This window comes from Bidens hawaiensis, unplaced genomic scaffold, assembly GCF_021521415.1.
Source record: "Bidens hawaiensis isolate Kalapana, Puna unplaced genomic scaffold, B.hawaiensis_p1.1 tig00009618_1, whole genome shotgun sequence".
Classification (NCBI taxonomy): Eukaryota; Viridiplantae; Streptophyta; class Magnoliopsida; order Asterales; family Asteraceae; genus Bidens; species Bidens hawaiensis.
The window spans coordinates 163,898-191,790 of NW_027491719.1; the positions used below are offsets into that span (position 1 = coordinate 163,898).

Here is a 27,893-nt window from a genome sequence, read left to right on the forward strand (position 1 = left end):
GGATAGCGGCGGCGAATTTTTGTGGAAGAGCGGAAGCAACGACAAGCAGAGGCGGCACACAGCGGCATCCGGCGAGTTTCATGACAGCGGCAGCAGTGGTGTATGCGGCCAGGACGCGATTTAGGGTTTTGTTATGTTGGAGTCTTATCGCGTTTGTGTATATATATATTAAACGAGTTATAAGCGTGATCAAATTCCTAAATAAGTTAGTTGTTTGTTGCTAAAGTTTTCGCTGGAATGTTACAAGTTGTAAACTTGCTCAAACTCAAACTCTTAAATTTCATATTTTATTCAAAACACTCATCCGTTGATGTTCTTATTATTATTATTAATTATACCATTTACAGTTTAAAATAATATTTATATTAAAATTATGGTTATTCGTTTGTTATCTAATACAAAAGTTTGGGTTATTATAACCTCTCTCTTTTTGGTGATCTCTCCACTGCTTTCTTTTATACTAATTCAATACACTGATCAATGACATCTTCATCATCCTCTGCTAACTTCATTCCTACCTCTATTTCTCAACCATGGGAGGTATTTCTAAGTTTTAGAGGAGAAGACACCCGTAAGGGCTTTGTAGATCATCTCTACGCAGCTCTTGAACAACGAGGAATCATAACGTACAAGGATGACGAAACACTTCCTCGGGGTGAGTCAATCAGTCCAGCACTCTTCAAGGCAATCCAAGAATCACGGATAGCAGTTATTGTATTCTCTGAAAATTATGCAGACTCTTCTTGGTGCTTAGACGAGCTTGCACACATTGTAGAGTGCATGGAAAACAAAGGGCAGATCGTTATGCCCGTATTTTATGACGTCGATCCATCAGATGTGAGAAAACAAAATGGGAAATTTGGTGAAGCATTTACCAAACATAAGCGTGAGAATAAGCACAAAGTGGACTCATGGAGAAATGCTTTGCTAAAGGCAGGCAACCTTTCTGGATGGGTCCCAAAGAACTTCGCAAACGGGTAAATTATCTTCTACTTTTTCTCTAAGAAAAAAACCTTTTATACTTGATATGTTTCTTTCTGTAACTCAGTTATACTTGTAATCCAATATCAACTTATTTGTGTATAAATATAGGTCGGTTTGAGACTTTGAGTTATATTTTTCCAGTATGTCAAAACTTTTTAAATTCTAAAGGCTGAGATAAAAATAAAAAAAAGGTACAATGAATAGAGTTGTGTTATTTTACAAATTGTTACAAAAATGAGAAGTGTGAGAAACCAAACATGATTGTCATGTCTCAAGTGGGGACCAAAGATGGGAGAACATAAAGGGAATAACTTATATTTTATGTACGTCAAACCATACTCAAGTCTCAGCCATTAATACCCTTAACCCCTGCTTTGAATCTTGATTCACACATTTTAAAACGACTTATATTTTGTTACTTGGTGTGCCTCTCTATAATTAATCAAACATGACCGGCCCCAATAACTTGATCATAAGAAACCCGTCGGTGGTGGCTTTTAGCCTTCCATATTGTATGAAAGAGACATATATAGTCATTAGGCAAACATATGATTTTCCGTTATACAATATTTATTTCTTTATGTATCGATTATGCAGACATGAAGCAATATGCATTAAGGACATTGTTGCTATAATTTCCAGTAGGTTGTCTCCCCTAATTACAAATGTTAATAAAGACTTCATTGGACTAGAGACTCGTTTGCATGATTTAAAATCAAAGTTAAAAATTGGGTATGGTGGTGTGTGCATCGTTGGAATATGGGGGGTTGGGGGCGGGGGTAAGACTACTCTCGCATCTGCTGCGTATATGGAAATCTCACACCAATTTGAAGCTTGTTGTCTTCTTGAAAATATTCGTGAGGAATCAAGCAAGAATGGTTTGACTAAGTTGCAAGAAAAGTTTCTCTCTCTAGTTACGAAAACAACTGAGGTGATAGGGAGTGAGACAGAAGGAATAAGCATGATAAAAAGAAAGTTATGTGGCAAAAAAGTTTTAGCTGTTCTAGATGATGTTAATGATCCTAGGCAACTAGAAGTGTTAGCAGGATCGCATGATTGGTTCGGTGAGGGTAGTCGTATAATAATCACCACAAGTGATAAGCATTTGCTAAACATCAAAGAAGCCACAATCTATGAAGTGAGTTTGTTATCAGATGACGAGGCTATCAAGCTCTTCAGTAGACATGCATTTAAGAAAGATGAACCCATAGAAGATTACAAGACACTCTCACAAGAAGTAGTGTCTTATGCCAGTAAGCTCCCATTAGCACTTAAAATTCTAGGTTCATTTATGTATGACAAAGACAAGGATGAGTGGAAGAGTACCTTGGCCAAGCTAAAATGCATCCCAGATGTTGACGTGATGGAAAGACTCAAAATAAGTTATGACGGGCTTAAACAAGAAGAGAAACAGTTGTTCTTAGATATTGCATGTACCATGAAGAGATGCAGTGTAAATAAAGCTACGAGGGTGCTTGATGCTTGTGGATTTCACACCTGTATAGGGGTAAGGGTGTTGGAACAAAAGTCTCTCATAAAAGTTTCAAATGGGATTTTTGATATGCATGATTTGGTAGAAGAAATGGTCCACTACATTGTTAGAGGGGAATACTCTAATAATAGCAGAATTTGGAAGGAGGAAGATATTGTTAACTTATTTGATACGGGGGAAGGTGTATTGTCAATGGTAAAGTTAATTTTGCAAAAAGATTATTATATATATATATATATATATATAAATATATATATATATATATATATATATATATGTCTATATAATGAAATTTGTCTATAGTGTTACTAACAAAATGTGGTTCCCTTCGTTAATATGATTAACACAAGAAACTGAAGTATTAGCTATGCGTTATCGTTTTGAGTATACCACCAGGCTTAACTTCCAAATGAGTCAACAATATTTAAATGTTATTGCAAAAATGAAGAAACTTCGGTGGATTGATTGGGAACAGTATCCGGCATCTTCATTCCCATTAAATTTTCAGCCAAGAAAGCTTGGTTGTCTAAAGTTGAAGTTTAGCGAACTAGAACAACTCTGGGAAGGGTTAAGGTATGTAATTCTTATGCATATGCTTATAATATATTCTTATGCTTATATACAGGGTGGAGAGCCAACGATACAAGATTTTAGTCATAGATTAGATGGATTAGGAGTCTTAAATCTACCGGCCCCAAAATTAAAGAAAATAGAGAAATCCGCATTTGACTTGTTAGTTGATACGATTTCACAATATCCGGGTGAAGTATCTATACTCGCACTCGGCCCGTTAGCGTATATATTCTTATGCTTATATATAAGCATAAGCATAGATTATATATATGCTTATGCTTATGTTTTTATATGTTTATACTTATATATTTTTTTGCTTATGCGTATGTTTATATATGCTTATGCTTATATATTCTTATGCTTATGCTTATGTTTATATATTCTTATGCTTATGCTTATGTTTATATATGCTTATGCTCATATATTTTTATGCTTATGCTTATATTTATATATGCTTATGCTTATATATTCTTATGCCTATGCTTATGTTTATATATGCTTATGCTTATATATTTTTATGCCTATGCTTATGTTTATCTATAGTTAACTCAACATCCGTTTTCCGTCGTGCTTCTACCGCTATGGACATGGTAACCACCACCAAAATCACGGATAGCGTTCAACGCCGGTTTTGCTTCGGGTAGCGAGACTTTATTTTGGTCTGGGTGATTTCATGTAAAACTTTTTTACATTTATCAAATTTTTGTCCGAAAATTTTGAGCCCGTACACGTTTATAAAAATATATTTACGTATTGAGTTCCCTAGGCGTTTTCGTCCAAGCTTCGTCACTGGCGTCCGTAATGTAACAATTACACACGAGACTTATGATCACGTCCCTTATAATGGCTTTGGACTTTATATTGCTTGGTGCAAATGATTTGAATTGTTTATGAAGGTGATCATGATTTTTTAATTTGGAATGTCACTTCGATGATATAATTCATAATATAAAATATGGTTATAGTTGATAAATATAAGTTTATTAAAATATGATTTAAGAAATAAAAAACTAAAAAAATAATATAAGACGAGCTTCACATGCATGATAAAAAATAGCTGGTAGACAATGGGTGTGATTGGACTCCTCAAGGTCAACAATAATATACAAATAATTAGTAATATTTTAATCATCATGCGGTGTTAATCATTTATTTTTTAATATAAGAAAATTAAATGTAACAAACACCGACAACTTTAGCATTATTTAAAGGCATTATGAAGTTTCATCACACATATATAATAAATACACATGTCAATGATAGATCTCATCTACTCAAAACAGCATCTCTCTTTTTAGAACTGATTTTCATTCGATCCACATATCAATGGCATCTTCATCGTCCTCTTCTAACTTCAATTCTGCCTCTGATTCATGGAATTATGAGGTGTTTATAAGTTTTAGAGGAGAAGACACCCGTAAGGGCTTTGTGGATCATCTCTACGAGGCTCTTGTACAACAAGGAATCCAGACGTACAAGGATGACGAAACACTTCCTCGGGGTGCGAAAATTGGTCCAGAACTCTTCAAGGCAATCCAAGAATCTCGGATTGCAGTTATTGTATTCTCTGAAAACTATGTAAACTCATCTTGGTGCTTGGACGAGCTTGCACATATTGTAGAGTGCATGGAAAACAAAGGGCAAATCGTTATGCCAGTATTTTACGACGTCGATCCATCGGATGTAAGAAAACAAAACGGGAAATATGGAGGAGCATTTGACAAACATGAGTGTGAGAATAAGCACAAAGTTGACTCATGGAGAGAAGCTTTGGAAAAGGCGGGCAACCTTTCTGGATGGGTCCCTAAGGACTTTGCAAACGGGTAATTTTCTTCTACTTGTTCAGTAGGAAAAAACCTTTTATACTTAATATGTTGTTTTCTGTAACTCTGTGATTCAATATCAACTTAGTTGTGTATAAATATAGTTCGGTTTGAGACTTTGAGTTAAGTCTTTCCAGTAACTCAAATTTTAAATTCAAAAGACAAACAAAAAAATGGTTAAATGAATAGAGTTGTGTTATTTTACATATGGTTACAAAAATGATTATATGTGAGAAGCCATACATGATTGTCACGTGTCAAGTGAGGAACAAAGGTGGGCGAACATAAAAGGAATAACTCGCATTTTATGTAAGTGGAACCATACTCAAGTCTCAGCCAATAATTCCCTTAATCCATGCTTTGAATCTTGATTCACGCATTTTATAACGCGACTTATATTGTGTTACTTTGGGGTACCTCTGTAAAATTTACCAAACCTGCTTCTCTCCTGATTACTTGATGATAAGAAACCCCGTCGGTGGTGGCTTTTAGCTTTTCATATTGTATGAATTAAACATAAATGGTCATTAGACAAACATATGATTTTTTGTTATGTAATATGCATTTCCTTATGTATCAATTATGCAGGCATGAAGCACAATGCATTAAGAAGATTGTCGCAACAATTTACAATATATTGCCTCCTCTACTTACAAATGTTAATAAAAATCTCATTGGATTAGAGACTCGATTGCAAGATTTGAAATCAAAGTTGAAAATTGGGTCAGGTGGTGTGCGCATGGTTGGAATATGGGGGGTTGGGGGCGGAGGTAAGTCTACCCTCGCATTTTCCGCTTACATGGAAATCTCTCGTCAATTTGAAGCTTGTTGTTTTCTTGAAAATATTCGTGACGAATCAAACAAGAATGGTTTAACTAAGCTACAAGAAAAGTTACTATCTCTGGTTACGAAAACAACTGAGGTGATAGGGAGTGAGACGGAAGGAATAAGCATGATAAAAAGAAAGTTAGGTTGCAAAAGTGTTTTAGTAGTTCTTGATGATGTTAATGAACGCAAGCAACTCGAGGCATTAGCAGGTTCACATGATTGGTTCGGTGAGGGCAGCCGGATAATAATCACTACTAGGGATGAGCATTTGCTAACCCTCAAGGAAGCCGCAATATATGAAGTGAGTTTGTTATCAGATGACAAGGCTATCAAACTCTTTAGTAGACATGCATTTAAGAAAGATGAACCAGTAAAAGATTACAAAACGCTCTCACAAGAAGTAGTGTCTTATGCCGGTAGGCTTCCACTAGCACTTGAAATTCTAGGTTCTTTTCTATACAAGAAAGAAAAGGATGAGTGGGCGTGTACCTTAGCCAAGCTTAAATGCATCCCAGATGTTCAAGTGATGGACAGGCTCAAAATAAGTTATGATGAGCTTAAACCTGAAGAGAAAGACTTATTCTTAGATATTGCATGTTTCATGAGGAGATGGGATATAAATTATGCTATGAGGGTGCTCGACGCCTGTAGTTTTTACCCGGGTATAGGGGTAAAGGTGTTGGCACAAAAGTCTCTTATAAAAGTTTCAAATGGAAGACTTGACATGCATGACTTGGCAGAAGAAATGGCCCACTATATTGTTAGAGGGTAACACCTGAATAATCCTGAAAATTATAGCAGAATTTGGATCAGAGAAGATATCGCTAACTTATGTGACATGGGGGCAGCTACACCAACAATGGTAAAATTAACTTTGCAAAAGTTTATTATACACATGTGCATCAAATGACATTTTTCTCTAGTGTTAATGACAATATTTGGTTCCCTTCTTTAATTAAATAAACACAGGAAACTGAAGTATTAGTTTTGCAATATCAACCTCCTGAGTTTACCACTTGGCTTTACTTACAAAGGAAAAACATGGGTTTCTGGTCTTCTATACTAGGTTATGACAACCATTAAAATCTTTCTAATGTTATTGCAAACATGAAGAAACTTCGATGGATTGACTGGTATAAGTATCCGGCATCATCATTCCCATCAGATTTTCAGCCAACAAGGCTTGGTTGTCTAATGCTGGAAAGTAGTCAACTAAAACAACTTTGGAAAGGGTGTAAGGTACGCAATTATATGTTATTTATATTCAAATACATTATATATTGGGAAAATTCATAAAATAGCCTATTTTGATCAATTTTTTCCCGAAATAGTCTAGGTTTTCAAAAAATATCCCAAATAGGCTACTTTTTTTGTCGGATTCAACGGAAATAAGAACTGATCCGACGGATTCGTATAGCCTATTAGATGACGTATTCAAATTTTCTGGCAAATCCGATGTTATTTTAACTGTTGATGACCGTCGTTTTTAGTCTTTCAAATGCCTAACTAAACTAAATAGTTAGAGTAAGTAGGGTGTCGTATCCACGAGGAGCATGTGGTCAGTATCACACTTTTTGTTTGAGTTTTAAACTAAATTTAACTAACTAAGGTGGACAAACGATATAAAGCGAAACCTAAAAGATTGATTTTTAAAAAACAATATAATGAAAACGCAACCTCCACCGGTTCCAGGTTTTAAGTTTCACATAAAACTCGTTTAATTAATTGAACACCACATAGACATGGTGTTAGAAATTAGTTAAAGTAACTATTGAGACAGACTTTTGTCATCAAACATATAAGAATTCAATTACCCAGTCTACTAGTATCAAGTCAACCCCTTTTAGTCACCCAACCCGCTTCCAGGTTTTGTCCTAAACCGAACGTGGTTTTAAAGAAAGAACTCAAAACACCAACAAACTGTTTAATTAACTAATACTTCAATCTATTAAGTGTTTGTCATCACTTAAACAAATTCAATACAATATCGAGTGCTTAACCTATATGAACCCTTCACCCAGAGTAAATCATCACGAATGGACTAGCCTTGCATCATTATAATTATTTCTTCTTGCGCAGCCAAAAGAACCAAGGGTTAATTTTGCTGCCTTTTGCCGTGTAGCTGCTCAAGTAGAAAACGCAGTGGGTCACGTGGTTTTTTCATTGGGCAACTCATGTAAAAGGTTTTAAAGAACATATCCATGTGCTTATAGCATTCCCAATAGGTTCTTCATCTCCATTTTTAAAATTTAACTAAAAAAACAATTTCTTTAATTTATACATTATTTTCTAAAAACTTCCCAGACCCATTCTTCATTCTCATCTCTAATTTCTTTAATTTATACTACTAACTATTTTTTCTTATTATCATTTTCAATATAAATTGATTTATAATATAGTTTTATAGAATAGTAGTTGGAAATGGAGTGTTGTGGTAATGCTCTAAATTTGGAGGCTTCATATACAATTTCACTAAAATTTAGAAATAGAGTTTGGATATAGGGAATGAATTGGAATGATTATTTAGATGATTTTTTAAAATTTTAGAAATGAAGATGTGTATGGAGAACCGATTAAGAATGCTCTTACTGTATCAAACAACAAAACAAACACAAGTCATAGTTAATAATAAATTTTTATATTCTCATGTATGATTATGAACTGTAAATTTTTCTCACTTATTTCCATCAAATTAATAAGGCATGCTCGCTTAAACCTACAAAATATAAAAACCATTTGCATTTGACAAATATTTAAACTAAAAATGCAACATTATTAATATAATTAGTCAGAACCGAACATCCACTCATCATCTATCCGACGGATTCATGTTATAGGCGACGTAATTATGAACAGTCGGTTGTTCATGCTTCCGTCGGATCCGACTATCTAATTTGTCCGTCTAACCCTAGATTTTCATTTCTTGGGTTTTTGATTTTGAATTATATAGTGAAATTGAACATTATAGTTGTGTTCTCTTTGAAAAACTAAGCGATTTGCACTATTGATTTGCTTGATTTTGTGGAGAAATAAGGAAGACAGAGATGGAGGTTGGTTATGGAGGTTTAGGGCTAAGAGGTAGAAAATGATGAATTCTGTCGGATCCATTAAAAGTTCCGTCGAATCCGACAGTTCTATAACGAATCCTGTCAGATCCATTAATACGTTGACATGTGACACGGTTTTAGTGGTCCACAAATTACATGGGTGCTCAAATTCCATAAGACCAGACCAAAAAAATTGACTATTTTGGGGTTTTTTTTGAAAACTTAGGCTATCTTTGGAAAAAAATTGGTCAAACTAGGTTATTTTAGAGATTTTTCCTTATATATTTTGTACAACTTTTTCTTGTTGTTGCATTTGTAAATCTAAATATCTAATATCACTTTAAGTTTTGGTTAGGACCGGAAAATAGGTTAAGCCAGGCAAGTTCGCGTCACGGGTCGGAATGAATCAATTAAATATAATGTTGTTTTGGTTTGGGCCGGAAATGGTTGGTTTTTTAACTATTTCACTACAAAGGGTGGATCAGTTGCTTCTAATTTCATTTGCAGTAGGTGTAGATCGTTATGAAGTGTATTAAGTTGATAGATTTCAGGTTCTAGCCTTAGTTTTGAAACCGGCCAATAAAAACTTTATTTTGTTAATGGGTCTAATTTATGTCCAATCAACCCACTATGACTCGCTTAAATATACAGACCTATTTGACTTTTACGTATTTGTCTTATAACAGACACTACCAAGTTTAAAAATTCTTGATCTCCGGCATTCAAAGGAATTAACGAGGACACCAGATTTCAGTGGCCTTCCAGGTCTTGAAAGACTGAACTTAGAGAAATGTGTACAATTAACAGAGATTCATCCATCGATTGGATATCACGAAAGGCTTGTTTTGGTGAATATGAAAGGGTGTTCGGAACTTGAATCGTTTCCACCCATCATACATATGTTAAAATTGGAGACTCTTGTGTTCTCTGGATGTTGTCGACTTCAAAAGTTTCCGGATATACATGCGAACATGGATAGCTTGGTAAACCTTAATTTGGATGGAACTCCTATAGAATTAGTGCCACCATCAGTTGGACAATTTTGTACCAACCTTGTTTCCTTTGATTTAAGAAAATGTTCTAAATTAAAAAGGATAGAAGGCAACTTCCGTCTCTTAAAACGTTTGAAATATCTTAAGCACTCTAACGGTCTTCAACTTGAGAAATTAGAAGGTGAATTTTTTCACGAGGAATGTTGTTTAGAAGAGCTTTCTTTAATAGTGAGCCCGAAGCTTCCTCTATTTCCATGTAATTTAAGAAAGTTGCAGCTTAGTTGGTGCAAACTGGGAGATGGAGACATCCCATCAGATATGAGTTGGTTTATTAACCTACAAGTACTAGTCCTACAAGGAAATAATTTTTCACGATTACATTCGAGCCTCTCCCAAATCCCATGTCTCAAGTTTCTCGACTTGTCGAAATGTAAGAGGCTTGTAGAACTGCCAGATCTCCCATCTAGCATAGCTATTCTGATAGCGAAATGTTGTGAGTCGCTTCAAAGTGTAGGACATTTCAAATCAGAGATGCTTCAAATCCGTCAGAAATTGAGATTAGATGGTTACCTCAAACATATTACTGATTTATTTGCAGTTATTTATCATTGAAAACAACTTTTGACTTGGTATTGTGTAGCCTATAATAGTCCCAATGTTCTGGTCTTTCATATCATTGTATTGTAATCAAGTGAATAGTTAACAATTTGTGTTATAGAGGATGCAAGATTGATAGGTAGACGGTGTTTTAATCTATAAGTAGTATTCTACATACCAAGCGTCTGATGAAATGCGTCAATGAAAAACAAAAAAGATAGTTTTAACTTATTTCTTTGCGAGATTAGTTATGTAGCATCATAAATCCATTTCAAAGCATGGTTTATTCCTTCCAAATAGTTTCAAAGCATCATCATCTCCATGAGATCATTTGTTTGCCCATCATGACCGTTATTTTCTTGCATCAAATGCTCACCTAGTTGCATTTCACTTAATATTTACTACTTTAGAAGCATTTGATCAAGTACGTTATGGGACCTCGCAACATCTGTACGTGACCTCTTGTTTTGAACCAATCGTTCAAGCAACATTTGTTGTATAGTTTTCTACTCTTGTAGTAACATTTGTTGTTGGTGTTGAATCTGCCTGATCTGTTGTAGTTTACGACCCCAACGGATTAAAAGCTAATGAAATTTTACATTCAAAAACTGATAAAAAAAATTATAAATGTTTTTCAGTTTTCTTTCTTTCGGTTGCTAACTTGCTATAGCATGACATTAAAACTGCAAAACTTTACACTTGACATAACATGGGGGTCTGATCTCGGACTACCTTGACGAACCCAGCTTCCCACACAAACTCACATGAGACTCACTTTCCTTACTGCTTCGACCCGTTTCTTGTAGATGACCCGCGTTCCATTTGTCATGCAACCCCGTCCCTTTTTGGCCTTTAAACCTACTCATAGGTGAAATTCGATAACTTTATTCGCAATCACATTCTCTGTATCAAAATAAAAAAATGAATCATCTATTGGGACGCAACATCGAGTTGGTGTTGTGGACGGGTCAGGAATGGGAACACCATCCTTTGCTTTGTGAATCATCTATTGGGACGCAACATCGAGTTGGTGTTGTGGACGGGTCAGGAATGGGAACACCATCCTCTTCTTTGTGGCATCCTTTGTAGCACATGGAATCTAGTCTTTTGTAAGTGCCAATAATGTTAACAACTAGAACTTGCATATTTCTAATGATTTGTAAATATGCTTCGCCTTCTCATGCTTTCATTTAAATAAATAAATACACGTTAGGAAAACGAAAGAACATAATAAAATATCATGAAAAGCCTTGTCTAAGTAAAATATCTTAAGCAACAAAAAAAAAGGTTGTAACTAATAATATATTCTCAAGTAAAAGTGCCTTGTCTGCTTGGTTATGCCAATTTTGTTCAACTCTTCAATTAGCTGGTTTAAGTAAAATATCTTAAGCAACAAAAAAAAAAGGTTGTAACTAATAATAATAATAATAATAATAATAATAATAATAATAATAATAATAATAATAATAATAATAATCATGAAAAGCCTATAGAAATTATTATAAAATGTTATGTGTGTTAAAACAATTTAGTGGAAATTGGATTTAGTAACACCGAAGAACACAAATATGAACTCACACAATCAATCGAAGTAATATGAAATTGAATTAGGGCTTACGAACGCTTATGGATCATGAAACGAATACAAGAAACAGAACTGAAAATAATACATGAATGAAATAGAATTGAACTAGATTACATAAAAAGAAAACAAGCCATACAGAGTCTTTAACGGCTAATAACGAACACATTTGTAAATATTCACGAACACCCTCTGAAGTTTCATGAGACGGGCAACTTTGGCTTATAACTTTGATTCCAGCTACATGAGCTTTCAGAGAATGACATTTAAACCCCTGCACTTTAACAGTCTTCATTAAACGATAGTTAAGTAACTAACATTTAAACTAAGAAAAAAATGCAAATACAAAAAAAATGTGCAAATATAGAAATATAAATTCTATTATGGTTCTTTTATTGAGATTACACGTGTCTTAGTCAATAAAAAAAATTTAAAATAATCTTAAATTTTATGCTTATTTTTTTATCCTAACTCGTCAAGTTAAGTATATTACATATTATAGAGTTTAAAGTTATTAGCTACTAATATATTTCCTCATGATTTTTATTAAGTTGAGTACGAAGTTATCAAGCCTGACATGAATTCAGACCATAAAGTTTCCACATAGGATCAAGGATAGTAATTCTAGATGATATGGTTTAAATTAATTATGAAGTTTATACTTTGCAATTCTACTACATTCTTTTTTTGAAAAGGCGGTATTTTATAAAAATAAATAAAAACAGTCCTAGCAAGTAGCTAGAACAAAAAAACATAAAACATTACAAATACAATATGTATTTGAGGGTTCTTAAGCCACTCGATCCTAGAAATATTACATTTACGATTTCTGCCACTATACCATAAGAACGAGAAATTTAAAATTTCATCAAATATCGTTTCTTTGTTATGCCGATTCTTCTCAAATACCAAGTCATTTCTGAATCTCCAAATAATCCACCAAGTGACAAATATAATCATCCCGATCATATCTTTCTTATGAGTTTGGACTCTTAAAGTGTCCCACCAAGACATCAGCTCAATCGGAGCCAAAGAGGAAGACAACGGTAGGCCAAGCCAAGAAGCAACAAGACCCCAAATCCGATTAGCCACCGAGCACATACCGAAAACATGGTCAATAGATTCCTCATGATCATTACAGAAAGGACATAAAGAACTCGGAATGTCTATACCCTTACTCACCAGATTGACTCTCATAGGAAGTCTCTTAAGTAACACCCTCCAAGCACAAATATTAACTTTTCTAGGAAGAAATTTGAACCATATTGTCTTTCGAGCCCACGAAGGAAGAATAAATTCATCAATAACCTTCCTTACACCCTTAACCGTGAAGTCTGTCATATCCCCAAAACTCCAAATCCCTCTATCTTGAGAATCCGTTAAACTTACATGTCCTAACTCCACCATCAAATTATCCAATTGTTCACTTTCTCTCCCCCCTCTAATCTCTCTTCTCCAATTCCAAGAACCACCGTCTGCCCTTTGATTAACAAAACATTGCTTGTCCATTTCCAACGCATAAAGGCGAGGATATTTGACCGCCAACGTACTACTTGTCCCCCAACAGTCTAACCAAAATCTAGTTTCTTGACCATTTCCTATCTTTTTTTGAACAGCCGAAAGAGGAATTACTTCTAAATCGTATAGTTTATTAAATGAGTTACACATAGACGACCACACACCCGACCCTAACCCGCTATTTTCACGATAGTTAGGATTCATTCCAACTCCATATATGGCTTTGATCAACTTAACCCACACACAATTGCTATCTGAAACAAACCTCCAACGCCATTTTTGTAAAAGAGCCTTGTTAAATGCCTCCAAGGAACCAATCTCGATACCTCCTTTCTCTTTAGAGGCCAACACTTGTTTCCAAGACACCCAATGAATTTTTCTTTCGTCATTTTTAAAACCCCAAAAGAACCGAGACCGAATTCTTTCCAAAACCTTCAAAACACTTGGAGGCACAACGAATAGGGAAAAGAAATAAATTCCCAAGGCTCCAAGGACCGAAGTGTTTAAAAGAGCTCTAGCTCCAATAGATAATAAATTCGACTTCCAAACCGAAAGACGAGTTTTGAATTTATCTATGATAACCTTCCAATCTTCAACCCTTTTCATACTCGAACCAACCGGTAAACCCAAATAGGTGAAGGGAATTTTAGCCGGAAGACAACCTGTCGAATAAGCACGTAAAACCACCTCCTCATATGGGACCCCCACTCCATATAAATTAGATTTGAATAAATTTAACTTTAAACCTGAAGCCAAATAAAAAAAATTCAAGATCTGAACAATACCATTTATATTTGCCTCCGACCATTCCCCCAGACATATAGCGTCGTCAGCATAAAATAGATGAGATATCCGCCCTCCATTTCTACCAATTCGAGCTCCTTTAAAAATACCCGCTTCAATAGCATCCTCCATGGCCACATGTAACCCTTCCATAGCTATTAAAAAAAGAAACGGAGATAAAGGATCACCTTGACGTAAACCTCGATGCATCTCGAATTCCAAAGTCGGGCTTCCATTAACAAGAATTGACATACGAGCCGATCCCAAACACGCTTTAATCCAAGAAATCCATTTCATTTGAAAGCCCATGTGTTCCATCATCTTAAACAAAAAATTCCACGATAAAGAGTCATACGCTTTTTCGAAATCAATTTTGAATATCATCAATTTTTTATTCCGCTTTTTGAACCACTCAACCACTTCATTCATAATTAACGAACCATCTAAAATTTGCCTTCCTTTTATGAAAGCGGTTTGTTCCGGGCTAATAATTGAAGGAATGACCTTACTTACTCGATTTGCCAGAATTTTAGCTACCACTTTATAAACAGCTCCGATAAGGCTAATAGGACGAAAATCTTTGACAAGAACCGGACTTTGCACCTTAGGAATCAATGTAACAAAAGCGGAGTTACAACCTTTTGGAAAGGAAGCTTCCAAAAAAAATTGTTGAACCGCCTCAAAAAAATCCGCCTTCATAATGTCCCAAAATTTTTTAATAAAAGCAAACGAGAAACCGTCCGGTCCTGGCGACTTATCTGAACCACAACCCCAAACCGCCAATTTCACTTCCAACATAGTGACCTCAGAAACTAAAAAATCATTATCATCCGGTGATAAATATTTTAATTTATTACTTCTTCTAACAACCTCCACCCCATCAAAAGGTTTAAATCTCTTCGAGTAAAAATCGAAAAAGACCTGCTTCACTTGAAGAGGATCTATAATCCACTCTCCCTTATCTTTAACTCCTGAAATGTTCATTTGTTTCCGCTTCTTTTTTAACAAAGCATTAAAAAATTTTGAGTTTTCATCACCTTCCAGAGACCATTTATATTTAGTTTAATCGCCATTTCTTTGTTCTCAAGATGATTCAACTTCTCCAACTCGAGAAGCGAATCATTTCTCTCCTCAAATACCCCTTCGTCTATCAAGCCTGTTTCAATCTTATGTTCACAATCAATCAACTTAGATTCCAATCTCACCTTATCTTTTGAAGATTTTTCTTTGTTTACTTTCACCCAACCTTTTATTCTTTCTTTGAGTAACTTCAGTTTGTTTTTAACCTTAACAAGACCTCTACCAACAACCTCCTCCTTCCAAGCATCTTCCACCACCTTATCCAGCCCCTCCCATTCAAACCAGGAATTAAAAATTTAAACGGAATACGACCAAAGTTTACCTCCTTCATTTGAATCATGATGGGTCTATGATCCGAACAACCCGAAGGCAGAATCGTTGCCGCCAAAGACGGCATCACCTCCAATAATTCTTCAGAAATTAAAACTCTATCAAGTTTACTTAACTTTTTACCCGAGAAGCCAACCCGAGTAAATTTAAAACCACCTAGAGGCATATCGAATAAACCAATCCGATCAATAAACGAGTTAAAATTCGAAGCATTTACTTTAGAGAAAACGGTCCCCATTCTCTCCGACGGATACCTACAAGAATTAAATCCCCAAAAATAAAATATAAACCCGGATTATTCCTTTTGAACGAAGAAATAACCTCCCATAAAATAAGTTTTTCACTCTCTTCTTGAGGCGCGTAGACATTCACCATATAAACCAAGACCTTTAACTTAACCCATAACCCTTCCACTATAAGCACATTGTCAAAACAAAATATTTTTGATTTAACGAACACCGAAGGATCCCAAATAGAAATAATTCCACCTGATTTCCCCCGCGCATTCACTGTAGCAAAATAAAAAAAATAGTTCCCCCACATAGACCGAACATAAAATAAATCCACAGACGTCATTCTCGTTTCTTGGAGACCTAAAAAATTTACCCCCTCCGCTCGACAAAGATTGGCCACCCACTTCCTTTTAATCGCCTTACCCACCCCACATATATTATTAGTTAAGATATTCATTGATTCACCTTGTGTTCTCCAGTCCTGCTGATTAATTTGTTAAGATCCGCCTTAGTACCTTCCATTTTGTATCCAAGAACCTTTCCCACCTCTATAAGATCTGTCAAACCATTAACAAAAGAAAACCCACTAGTTTCTTTAACCTCCTTTTTTTTGTACCTAGAGTGACCCTTTTTGCCCGAAAATGATCCTCCTTTACTACCCCCTTCTGTTCCAACCGAGCTCCTAATCGGACTATGAAACCGTATTCCACCAAATCCCGGTGGAACTGAAGAGCTCCTTGATCGTACATTCCCCGCCTTTAGTTTTTTCTTAACTTCATTCTGCCTCAATGAAGTTTTCTCAACATAAGATATTTCTTCCTCTACGTTCCTTACCGCATCCTCGTTTGCATCTTCATTAAACTCCTTAACCGAATCTTCCGACTCCAAATCATTCGTTGCAAAAATGTCTTCGCCGTCCCCCTCGCAAGATCCTTCCACCGTATCATCCTCCGATGGAGCACCACGGTTAATTGAAGGTGACCACGGTGAAAGTTCTTTGATCTCCACTTCATAATCTTCCTTATCAATTACCACCCGAACCTTTTCGTTTATAGTAGACATTACCTTTGTTCTTATTGTAACTCTACCTGTCGCGCAACTTTCATCTTTGTCGTCATCCCGGAACAACAAGTCACCCCATTTCTTGACTACCTTCCTATAACTCTCCTCTGTCCATGCACATAAAGGCAATCCAGTTACTTCTAGCCACACTATTCTTTCATCAAGGATGAAATTATTATCCACTTCGTTCAACAGTTTAAAAAAAACTGTCACTGCAGTAGTATTACGAAACCTGAATAAAGTATCTGCTGTGTGGAATTCTAGTAACACCCATTGCCCACCAACATATGTTACCTCCACATCTTCAAAACCTTCTTTAGCACAAATATTGATAATATTATCAATGCATTGGATATCAACAACATATCCCATAACACAACATGAGTCCTCTGTGTAAAGTCTCAAATCACTTCTACTACATTCTGATTAGACCATTCCCATGCATCATATCTCCTAAAATTATGTGAGATGAGTTTGCAAATTATAGGATATGGTTTGAGTGGTTGTGAGTGTAAATTATAAAATGAAAAGAGAAAATGTAGTGATTTTTTTGTAAATTTGAAGAAAACTTTGTTTATCCCATTTATTTTTTAATATTTGTTGAAATGGTTACGAGGAAAGAATATAAAAATATGTAATGATAAAATATAAAAAAAATTATAATATTTTTTAATGTAATTAGACCATCCTCTATGGTGGGGGGCTTTGAAGCCCCTCCACCGTGCCACGTCAGCGTCACGTAAGCACGGAAAACATCAAAGCCTGCTATGGTAAGGGTGCCCATTATATACATATATACATATGTATGTATGTGTATGTGAGAGATAGAGAGAGGGCCCCACCATCAAAGCCCCTTCCACGCCCAGTGTTGCAACCACCTTGAGTGGGGCGCCCCTTGGTTGTGTTCCGCGCCCAAAGGCGCCCGCCACGTCACCTGACCACGCCTCATAGTGTGTGGTCGTACAACTTATTTAATTCTATACTAATTTACCTACCATGAGTGCCGGTGCATGTGCCACAAAACACACCATCATTTCTACATCCAGCAATTCAGGTAATTTTTTATATTTCTTTTTGTCTTGACAACCGGTCTACAAAATATAAAGAAAGATTAAGGAATCCAATGTGAAAGGTTGCAGTCTCTTTTGACCCTAAGTTATTCCATCCACATGATGGCAGAAAGTAACTAATATATAAATAAGAGTTAATAATATTTAAATATTTTATCTTTTAACAAAAGGAAAAAAGAATGTAGCAAGAAAAAGCTCATCAAGAGTTATGTATGAAGTGTCCTGATTTCCACTACGTTATTTTATACTAATTCCAAATAGTTTCATTACACAAATCAATGGCATCTTCATCGTCCTCTTCTAACTTCAATTCTGCCTTTGTTTCTCAATCATGGAATCATGAGGTGTTTATAAGTTTTAGAGGAGAAGACACCCGTAAGGGCTTTGTGGATCATCTCTACACAGCTCTTGTGCAACAAGGAATCCAGACGTACAAGTATACATACATACATATGTATTAACCTCCCACAACCCGTGTCTCAAGTTCCTCAAGATTGATATTCGATTTTTTATATGTTTATATACTTTGCAGATTGTATCTATTGAGTAGGACAATTATGCATTCTCGAGTATTAAATGTATACTTGTGGTCCAATACACAGTATGGTTTATTCCTTAATTCCAAACAGTTCCATTATCGTTATTAAAAAAAACATTTAAGCTACTGCCTAACAAATTCTTGTTAGAATTTAATATTTATAAGCTAAAACTGATTAAACTTATCTAACAAATTCTAAATAGCATTTGTAACATTTATAAGCTACTGATGATTAAACTAAACTAATCTAATCGTGCAGTCTGTTAATCACAAGCTTAATTGATCATTCATATGTAACAAGGTCTGCATAACAACATTTGATTACCTATAATTTCACCTTTAATCACATCATGTTGCTTGAAATTCTTTTTTTAATATATATCATTCATTGACTGTCATTTGACCACCCCAAATTTGTACTCAACCTGTTGATAATTATGATTTTATATTTCATGATACTAATTCTTGGTTTAAATGATATATATTGATTTTGAAGTTGATCATACTTTGGAATGTCGCATCACTGATATCATTCTTAATAGAAAATAAAAGTTTTAAAGTGAACTTTATATAGTTTTCTCTTGATTGTGGAGGAATAAAGTTAGGCAATTTCTTTCGCATTTACTTTAATAATTATACTTATTCTCCATTTTTTTTCTCTTTAAGTTGTACCTTAAACTTTGATTAATTTAGAGTTTTCACCCATGGTGATTTTGAAATGTGTATAAATATTTAATTAGGGGAACTGTTGAGGTAAATTCTTTATTTTTTGTTAAAAAATATGTTTATGGATGTTAAATGATAAATTTATATATACAACCGTGTATCTATTAGTTTTTGAAATATAAGTAAAGTTGATGATTATATACCAGTATACCACTTTTTTTAAATACATTCATGATATATATATAAATTACTCTTGCATGTTCCAGTGGTTCTTATTATTGATATGATGAGGTCATGACTTAATAAGTTCAAAGTAGATAACATCATCCAAATTTTGCAGGTGTAGTTCTTTGCCAATTTTTTTCTATGCTCGTTTTTCTGTATTTTGATGTAAACACTACTTTTTAATAAACACACATTATAGTTAAAAAAAATAGAAGCAAAAAAATATATAAAACGAGCTTTGTATATTTTTGCCTTGATAGCTGGCCCGCAAAACACAAAGAAAGATAAAGGAATGCAATGTGAAAGGCCGCAGTCTCTTTTGACCCTCAATAATTTCAGCTGAATGATTAAGTACTTGGTAATATTTTAATCTTCATGCCAAGCTTAATCCTTCATTTTTTAATTAACGAAAAGAAGATGCAATAAAACAGCAGTAACAACTTTAGCATTATTTGAACACATCTTATCTTCTCAATACAACATCTCTCCTTTTGGACCTGATTTTCACTGATTGCTTTTTATACAAACAATTTCAATACACGTACAGATCAATGGCATCTTCATCGTCCTCTACTAACTTCAATTCTGCAATTGTTTCTCAATTATGGAATCATGAGGTGTTTATAAGTTTTAGAGGAGAAGACACTCGTAAGGGCTTTGTGGATCATCTCTACACAGCTCTTGTACGAGAAGGAATCCAGACGTACAAGGATGACATAACACTTGGTCGGGGCGAGACAATTGGTCCGACCCTTCTAAAGGCTATCCAAGAATCACGGATTGCAGTTATTGTATTCTTCGAAAATTATGCAGACTCATCTTGGTGCTTGGATGAGCTTGCACATATTGTAGAGTGCATGGAATACAAAGGGCAAATTGTTATGCCTGTATTTTATGACGTTGATCCATCGGCCGTGAGAAAACAAAATGGGAAATATGGAGAAGCATTTACCAAACACGAGCGTGACAATAAGCACAAAGTTGACTCATGGAAAAATGCTTTGCTAAAGGCGGGCAATCTTTCTGGATGGGTCCCTAAGACTTCGTAAATGGGTAATTTTCTTCTCATTTATCTAAAAGAAACATTTTTATACATTAATACATAATATGTTTGCTTTCTATAACTCGATTATATTTGTAACTAGAGGTGTCAAACTTAATTCTCATTGCGTATAAATGGACTGGTTTGAGACTTTAAGTTAGTTTTTTACACTGCCAAAATTCAAATTCAAAAGACGTACGAGGTAACAATAAAAAAGGTTAAATGAGTTGAAAATCATCTATGAGTATCTAATTGCATTAAAGCATATGAAACCATTTTATTAAACATAAAACTAGGTTGCTATTATAATAATTTAGTTTGTAACTCTCATAGTTAAGTTTAATATTGACTCCACACTTTAACTATGAGGTTTGGAGTAAATAAGTGTGCACCACCGGCTAAACTTGACAATTATATTTTGTAATTGATAATGTTGATTACATGTGCTTATATAGAATAAATGTATACATATAGCACTCTTTGTCTAATATTCTCCCGCAAGCTAAGGCCGGGGAGCAACTTATAGCTTGACCCAATAAACTGTTGAGAGGGAAGTGGCTTTGTAAAGACATCAATGATCTGATCTTTAGTCGATATGAAGTGAATAGAGAGTTGTCCTCGAGCAACCAGTTCTTGAACAAGATGGAAATCCACCTCAATATGTTTTGTATGTTCATGAAAAATCGGTTCTTCGACAATTACGTTGCGCCCAGGTTATCACACCATAATGCTGGTGTCGTCTTCATAGGAACCCGAGGCTCATGTAGAAGTGTTCAAAGTTGTAATAGTTTAGCTACCGCTGCACCATAATATTGTCCGCTTTGTCGGGACGTATTACCATCGCCTTACGGATTTGCTTTTGGTTGCCTAGGTGGAGACTTCCCAGGAGGTCACCCTGATACTACACCACACCTGAGCATAGGCGTGTTCTTCGGGTTCGTTTTTCGGGTTTCGGGTTTTTCGGGTCGGGTTCTTCGGGTTTCAAAGTTTTAAATCTTGACCCGAAACCCAACCCGAATCTCTCACGGGTTTTTCGGGTTCGGGTTTTTTCGGGTTGGGTTAATCGGGTTTCGAGTATCCTAGAAAACAAAACAAAAAACAAAATAAAAATAACAAACTACAATGCTAAAATTAAAACAACATATTATTCATTGCTCGTAAGCAAATAATCGAATAATAAACCAACATAACTTGATAAAACAATTCAAAAGAAGAGTAAAACTAACTCGATTCATAATCATCTTCTATCGGGCGTGATTTTGTTGTTCGATTACGGTTGCTTTTAGTAATAAACTAAAAACATAAATTAACAATAAACAATGGATTTATAATAGTTGTAATGACAACAATTGATTATGACAAAATTCTGGTAACGTTAGTAGCTAAGACTAAGCCTATTATATCTAAAAATATTTTAATTTCAAAACTAAAAGTTTATTCGGGTTGACCCGAAACATATAAATCAAACCCCGAGAACCAAACCGAATTACTTCGGTTCGGGTTCGGGTTCGGGTTAGTCTTTTCTCGGGTTCGGGTTTTTCGGGTCGGGTTAGTTCGGGTTCGGGTACGTGTTTTCTCGGGTTGGCTTTTGGGTTTCGAGTAAAAGTGACAGCCCTACCTGAGCACACTTAATTGTTGAATTCTCCTCTCATTTACTACCATTAAGCGCCTAAAACGTGTTATGATAGGGGAGGTATCTACCTTCTTATAAAGTAGGATTAGTCCCCCCGCCCCACACACACACCCCACGAATGTGGGATGTCACAATCCAAACCACCCCCCCCCCCCCCACAATCGGTTTGGGATGTCACGCCTAAAACGCGTTGTGACATCAAACATCGGTGAGAGGAGAACTAAGCCTTCTTTATAAGGAGGTGGATACCTTCTATATCATAATATGTTTTGGGCGCTTAATGGTAGTGGATGAGAGGATAATTTCACAGTTAAGTGTGCTCGGTGGGAGTAGTATCAGGATGGATAACCTCCAGGGAAGTCTCCACCGCTATAGAAACCAAGTGAGTTGTGTGACCGTATCAGCAAGTGCTTTTTGTTTAGATACAGTTGATGACCGTGAGACTATTTTCTGTTTTCGAGCCCACCAAGAAATAAGACTTGATCCAAGATATATTTCATATCCCCCGGTGGATCGACGGTCATCTGGCTGTCCTTAACATACTATATAGCATCATGTATTGTGGATAGAGGTAACCATAGGCATCGTTAGACACCAAGTGTCATGGTTCAGATTCGGTTGGGTTGTAGGAGGGTTGTTTTTGTCTGTTGAAGGGGTAGTAATTGTGGGATCAGGACATGGAATGGAAACATCAACATAACCAAACAATCGATTTCACTAAAAAAGGTTGAATCATGGTTTTCTAGTAACCATAGTTGGTGGAGGTTAGGTTAAAACCAAACTTGTGAGAATTATGGTTTGTTTTCTTAACTGTGGAGAAAGAAGCAAGCAACACCATCAGTGTTCTTTTTGAGAGGTTGATCGGAACAATGATGAAGGGTGGTGGCAAATTTGTGTTCAAGGGTTGAAGGTGGCAACAACTTTTTTTTCTTTGTCGGTTGTTTAAGGTTGCAGAGCTAAGTATAGTCTTATACCAAGTTAATCTTGGTAATTGTAATTTGAAATTAATAATGTAGATTACATGTGTTTATTCATGTGTTTATGTAGAATGCATATATACTCACATAGCACCCTCTAATATAAAATAATGCATTAATGGTCTAATATTGTCTAATACCACCTAGGGACTACTACATCCAATTTGTAACCAAAATTTCCCACACCGGATTGGGTGTGAGAGGGGTTCACGCTAGTTAGGCAGTGTTAGGGTTTTTTTTTTCCGGGTTTGTGCTTATAACAGTACAACTAATCATTCCTGCGTAGATGTGTGTGTGAGTTGGGATCGTTTTAATCAGATATTTTATGTTTGCAAATGGTATTTTATGTTTGCAAAAGTAGCTGATACCCAAATTGGATTTCAATTTGATTCTTCAGTTTTCAGGTATGGTCCGGTGGGCATAGTTCCATTACAACACACATTGTAAATTTAACATACAGCTAACAATCTTTTCCCAAATCTTTGTATCTGTTTTAATAGATCTCCCAAAATTTGAACCAAATTTTAATGTTGAATTCGAACCATACTCAAGGTTCAGCCATTAATTCCCTTAATCCATGCTTTGAATCTTGATTCACACATTTTATAACGACTTATATTGTGTGATTGGTGTACCTTTGGAAAATTGACCAAACCTGCCTGCCCCAATAACTTGATCATATGAAACTTACCGGTTGTTACTTTTAGCTTTTTATATTGAATGAACTAGACATGCATGAATTAATAGTATCATGCAAACATATAATTATTTGTTATATAATATACATTTACCTATGTGTCAATTGTGCAGGCATGAATCTATATGCATTAAGGACATTGTTGCTACAATTTCCAGTAGGTTGTCTACCCAAATAACAAATGTTAATAAAGACTTCATTGGACTAGAGACTCGCTTGCAAGATTTAAAATCAAAGTTAAAAATTGGGTCTGGTGGTGTGTACATCGTTGGAATATGGGGGGTTGGGGGCGGGGGTAAGACTACGCTCGCATCTGCAACATATATGGATATCTCTCACCAGTTCAAAGCTTGTTGTCTTCTTGAAAATATTTGTGAGGAATCACGCAAGTATGGCTTGACAAAGTTGCAAGAAAAGTTTTTGTCACTTGTTTTGAAAACAGATGTGATGGTAGGAAGTGAGATGGAAGGAAGAAGCATGATAAAAAGAAAGTTATGTCACAAAAGTGTTTTAGTTGTTCTTGACGATGTTGATGATCGTAAACAACTAGATGCATTAGCCGGATCACATAATTGGTTTGGTGAGGGCAGTCGGATAATTGTCACAACCAGGGATGCGCACTTGCTAACCCGCCCAATAGATATGATGTATGAAGTGAGTTTGTTATCACATGAAGAGGCCATCCAGCTCTTAAGTAAACATGCATATCGGAAAGATAAACCTGTAGAAGATTATGAGGTTCTTTCACAAGATGTAATTTCTTATGCTGGCGGGCTTCCATTAGCACTTGAAATTCTAGGCTCTTTTCTATATGACAAAGACAAAGATGAGTGGATAAGTGCCTTGGCCAAGTTAAAACGTATCCCAGACGTTCAAGTGATGGAAAGACTTAAAGTAAGCTATGATGGGCTTAAACATGATGAGAAAGATTTATTCTTAGATATTGCATGTTTCTTGAGGAGACAGAAGATAGGTATGGTTATGAAGGTGCTTGATGCTTGTAGTTTTCACCCTAGTATAGGGGTAAAGGTGTTGGTACAAAAGTCTCTCATAAAAGTTTCTAATGGAAGATTTGACATGCATGACTTGGTAGAAGAAATGGCCCACTACATTGTTAGAGGGGAATACCCAAATAATCCTGAAAAACATAGCAGAATTTGGGAAATCAAACATATTGTTGAGTTAAGTGCTATGAGGGCAGTTGCACCGGTAATAGTTAGACCATCTTTGCATCAATATATTTTATGTTTGTGCATCTAATGTTTGTCTATTCTGTTACTAAACATTTGGTTCCCTTCATTATTTAACATAGGAAACCGAAGTATTAGCTTTGCCAATGAATACAAATTTACGGTTTTCCGGGTCAAGTTATGACAATCATCGACGTCTTCCTGATATTATTGCTAACATGAAGAAACTTCGGTGGATTAACTGGGAACGGTATCCAGCATCTTCATTCCCATCAACTTTTCAGTTAACAAAGCTTGCTTGTCTAATATTGAATGACGGGATGCAAAAACAACTTTGGAAAGGGCGTAAGGTACGTAATTCCTCTCCCTTTACTAACTTATTGCAATAAAACTCGAAACCAGGTAAGGTTACCAAGTAGCGATAAATAGATTTTGTCATCCTACTTTTATTTTATTGAAATATTTTAAATATTTTTTAACCAACCGTGACTTATGACCATACAAACAAACGTACCTGTAAATCCCACTCATAGCATAGTCTAGACAGGGGTGAGACAAAGGCACACATTTTTTTCTATCCGCGGAGTTAAAGAGGCTCGGGCTTAAATGATTCATGACCAATAATGAACTTTCCCTTTATTAATTCTCTCTTTGCGATGAAGGAAACTAGTCATCAATTAGGTTTCACTATTTTTAGAATATAGAATTATATGATTCTTACACAACGGAAATTTACCAAATACAAAAGGCTTTCGGCGACTAATGATCAATGTGCAACGAATAGGACATGAAAAAGTTTTATGATATTTATAAATACCCTCACTTATTTGACTTTTACTTATTTCACTTGCAACAGCGTCTACCAAATTTAAAAATTCTTGATCTCCAGAATTCACGCAACCTAATTAGGACACCAGATTTTAAAGGCCTTTCATGTCTTGAAAGACTAATTCTAAGTAATTGTGGAAAACTAAAAGAGATTCATCCATCAATTGGATATCTAGAAAGGCTTGTTTATGTGGACATGGCATCATGCGTAAAACTTAAAACGTTTCCACCCAAATGAAAAAATTAGAGACTCTAAAGCTCTGTGCCTGCCGTCAATTTCGAAAGGTTCCAGATATAAAAATGGCCCTGGATAGCTTGGTATACCTTAATTTGTCTTCTACTGGTATTGAAACAATCCCAGCTTCGGTTGGACAATTTTGTACCAACCTTGTTTCTTTTTATGCAAGTCATTGTTACGAACTAAAAAGGATAGAGGGTAACTTCCGTCTCTTAAAGAATTTGAAAGATCTGCGACTTTCTCATTGTTACAAACTTGAGAAATTACCACGGGATTTTTTTGACGAGGAATGTTGTTTAGAGGAGCTTTCTTTATCTCCTGTGATCCAGAGTCAACAATCAACACGTTTCAACAATCTCATGAAATGTATTGTGATACAATCTTTTCAACAAGACAGGTTGGTGAGCCTGAAGCTTCCTCAATTTCCACGTTTCGTAAGAAAGTTGAATCTTAGTGGGTGCAATTTGGGAGATGGAGACATCCCGTCTGATATGAGTGGGTTATTAAGCCTACAAGTACTAGACCTGATTGATAACAATTTTTCACGATTGCATTCAAGTCTCTCCCAAATCCCGTGTCTCAAGTCCCTCAACTAGTCATTATGTAAGAGCCTTGTAGAATTGCCAGATCTTCCATCAAGCATATCTATTCTAAATGCAGAATTTTGTAACTCGCTTCAAAGTGTAGGAGATATATCAAAATGTAAATTGTTGTGGAAAGTCAACCTTTGGAGACCGAATAAGTCGAAGTTGTTTGATGGTGAGAGTGCAGTACATTCTATGCTTCAGGTACTTGTTTGTTCTTCAATTTCAACCTTTCTTTGGATTATAGAATAATAATAATAATAATAATTTTCCTCATAAATGAACACAGGAACATGCAATTGCAGATAGCTTTATGAGTATAGTAATTCCAAATATACAAACCTTTTAGGGAATTAACCACATTGCAACTTCCACACAATTGGTATAGTGACTTTAGTGGATTCTTTATATGTGGCTATGATTTCAATTTCAATGGGAGTAGCATAGTTATTAAGAAGGAGATGTCGTTCACAGACTATCAACCTGTTTACGATCACCGGGAGTCTTATAAAGAATATGAATACGTGGGTTATGTACCCTTTAGTTCATTGAGGCACACCTCATGGTGGAATCTAACATGCACGCATATTACATATCAAGGTTATGGCATGTCTAATCCTAGAGTAGGACTTGTTCCTAAGAAACGTAAATCAAGTGATTCAAGAGAAACACAAATAGATTGCTCTGAGTTTTGGAATGAAGAATATGAATATAAAAAGACATTTAAGATCTATGATGCTTCAAGATCCTCAGAAATTAAGATTGTATGGTCACCTCGACATTTTTAATGATTTCTTTTCGCTGATTAAGCATTGAAAAAGGCTTTTGACTTAGTAGTGTGCACGTGAGAGTTAATCAAAGTAATTGTATTGTATAGCCTTAACTCCATGGTTGGTCCTATAGTTTGCAGATATTGTATGCTTCATCTCTAAACTTAATTACAAACTTGATCATGATAGCTATAAAATTAATATTAAAGTGGTCCCAGAAGTATGATTTTTATAGCCACGATTGTCCCTACCCTGGTCCCAGAAGTATGAATTTTATAACCACGATTGTCCTTACCCACTAATATCGTTGAAATTTTTAATTAAGTCGGTGTAAATTGACCAAACTACCCTTGATATTAAAAAAACATAAATAAATAATTAATTTAAAATTAATATTATTTTCTTATGGACTCAAGCCACCCTACCCTAGCCTACTCTTCCTTCAACCTTCCATCAATTCTCCCTTTTATTCATATACATCAACCACCATCACCTCCATAGTACCACCACA

At 35.4% G+C, this 27,893-nt stretch overlaps 3 protein-coding genes and 2 pseudogenes across 3 annotated transcripts; all 5 read left to right on the forward strand.

Annotated features, from left to right (window-relative positions):
- The first annotated feature begins 428 nt into the window (after positions 1 to 428).
- On the forward strand, positions 429 to 6,533 carry LOC143533099 (disease resistance protein Roq1-like). The gene is made up of 3 exons (XM_077027971.1): positions 429 to 977; positions 1,582 to 2,497; positions 6,377 to 6,533. The coding sequence occupies exons 1-3, from the start codon at positions 481 to 483 to the stop codon at positions 6,470 to 6,472; spliced, it is 1,509 nt and encodes a 502-aa protein (XP_076884086.1). The 5' UTR covers positions 429 to 480; the 3' UTR covers positions 6,473 to 6,533.
- LOC143533098 (disease resistance protein Roq1-like) lies at positions 4,329 to 25,158 on the forward strand. The gene is made up of 3 exons (XM_077027970.1): positions 4,329 to 4,872; positions 5,461 to 6,334; positions 24,760 to 25,158. Exons 1-3 carry the CDS (start codon positions 4,376 to 4,378, stop codon positions 25,030 to 25,032), a joined length of 1,644 nt encoding a protein of 547 aa, XP_076884085.1. The 5' UTR covers positions 4,329 to 4,375; the 3' UTR covers positions 25,033 to 25,158.
- On the forward strand, positions 6,805 to 10,351 carry LOC143533089 (TMV resistance protein N-like). The gene is made up of 2 exons (XM_077027962.1): positions 6,805 to 6,939; positions 9,434 to 10,351. The coding sequence occupies exons 1-2, from the start codon at positions 6,808 to 6,810 to the stop codon at positions 10,349 to 10,351; spliced, it is 1,050 nt and encodes a 349-aa protein (XP_076884077.1). The 5' UTR covers positions 6,805 to 6,807.
- Positions 19,694 to 24,730, forward strand: LOC143533051 (disease resistance protein Roq1 pseudogene; annotated as a pseudogene).
- Positions 25,159 to 25,374: 216 nt separating the features above from the next.
- On the forward strand, positions 25,375 to 26,799 carry LOC143533101 (TMV resistance protein N-like; annotated as a pseudogene).
- Positions 26,800 to 27,893: the final 1,094 nt, after the last annotated feature.

Coding starts and splice junctions, on each gene's coding strand:
- LOC143533099 (XM_077027971.1), top strand. CDS start 481: ATGACATCTTCATCATCCTCTGCTAACTTCATTCCTACCTCTATTTCT. Junction 978..1,581: donor CCAAAGAACTTCGCAAACGG/GTAAATTATCTT, acceptor TCGATTATGCAG/ACATGAAGCAATATGCATTA. Junction 2,498..6,376: donor ACACCTGTATAGGGGTAAGG/GTGTTGGAACAA, acceptor ATAGGGGTAAAG/GTGTTGGCACAAAAGTCTCT.
- LOC143533089 (XM_077027962.1), top strand. CDS start 6,808: ATGAAGAAACTTCGATGGATTGACTGGTATAAGTATCCGGCATCATCA. Junction 6,940..9,433: donor AACTTTGGAAAGGGTGTAAG/GTACGCAATTAT, acceptor GTCTTATAACAG/ACACTACCAAGTTTAAAAAT.
- LOC143533098 (XM_077027970.1), top strand. CDS start 4,376: ATGGCATCTTCATCGTCCTCTTCTAACTTCAATTCTGCCTCTGATTCA. Junction 4,873..5,460: donor CCTAAGGACTTTGCAAACGG/GTAATTTTCTTC, acceptor TCAATTATGCAG/GCATGAAGCACAATGCATTA. Junction 6,335..24,759: donor ATATAAATTATGCTATGAGG/GTGCTCGACGCC, acceptor ATGGTTATGAAG/GTGCTTGATGCTTGTAGTTT.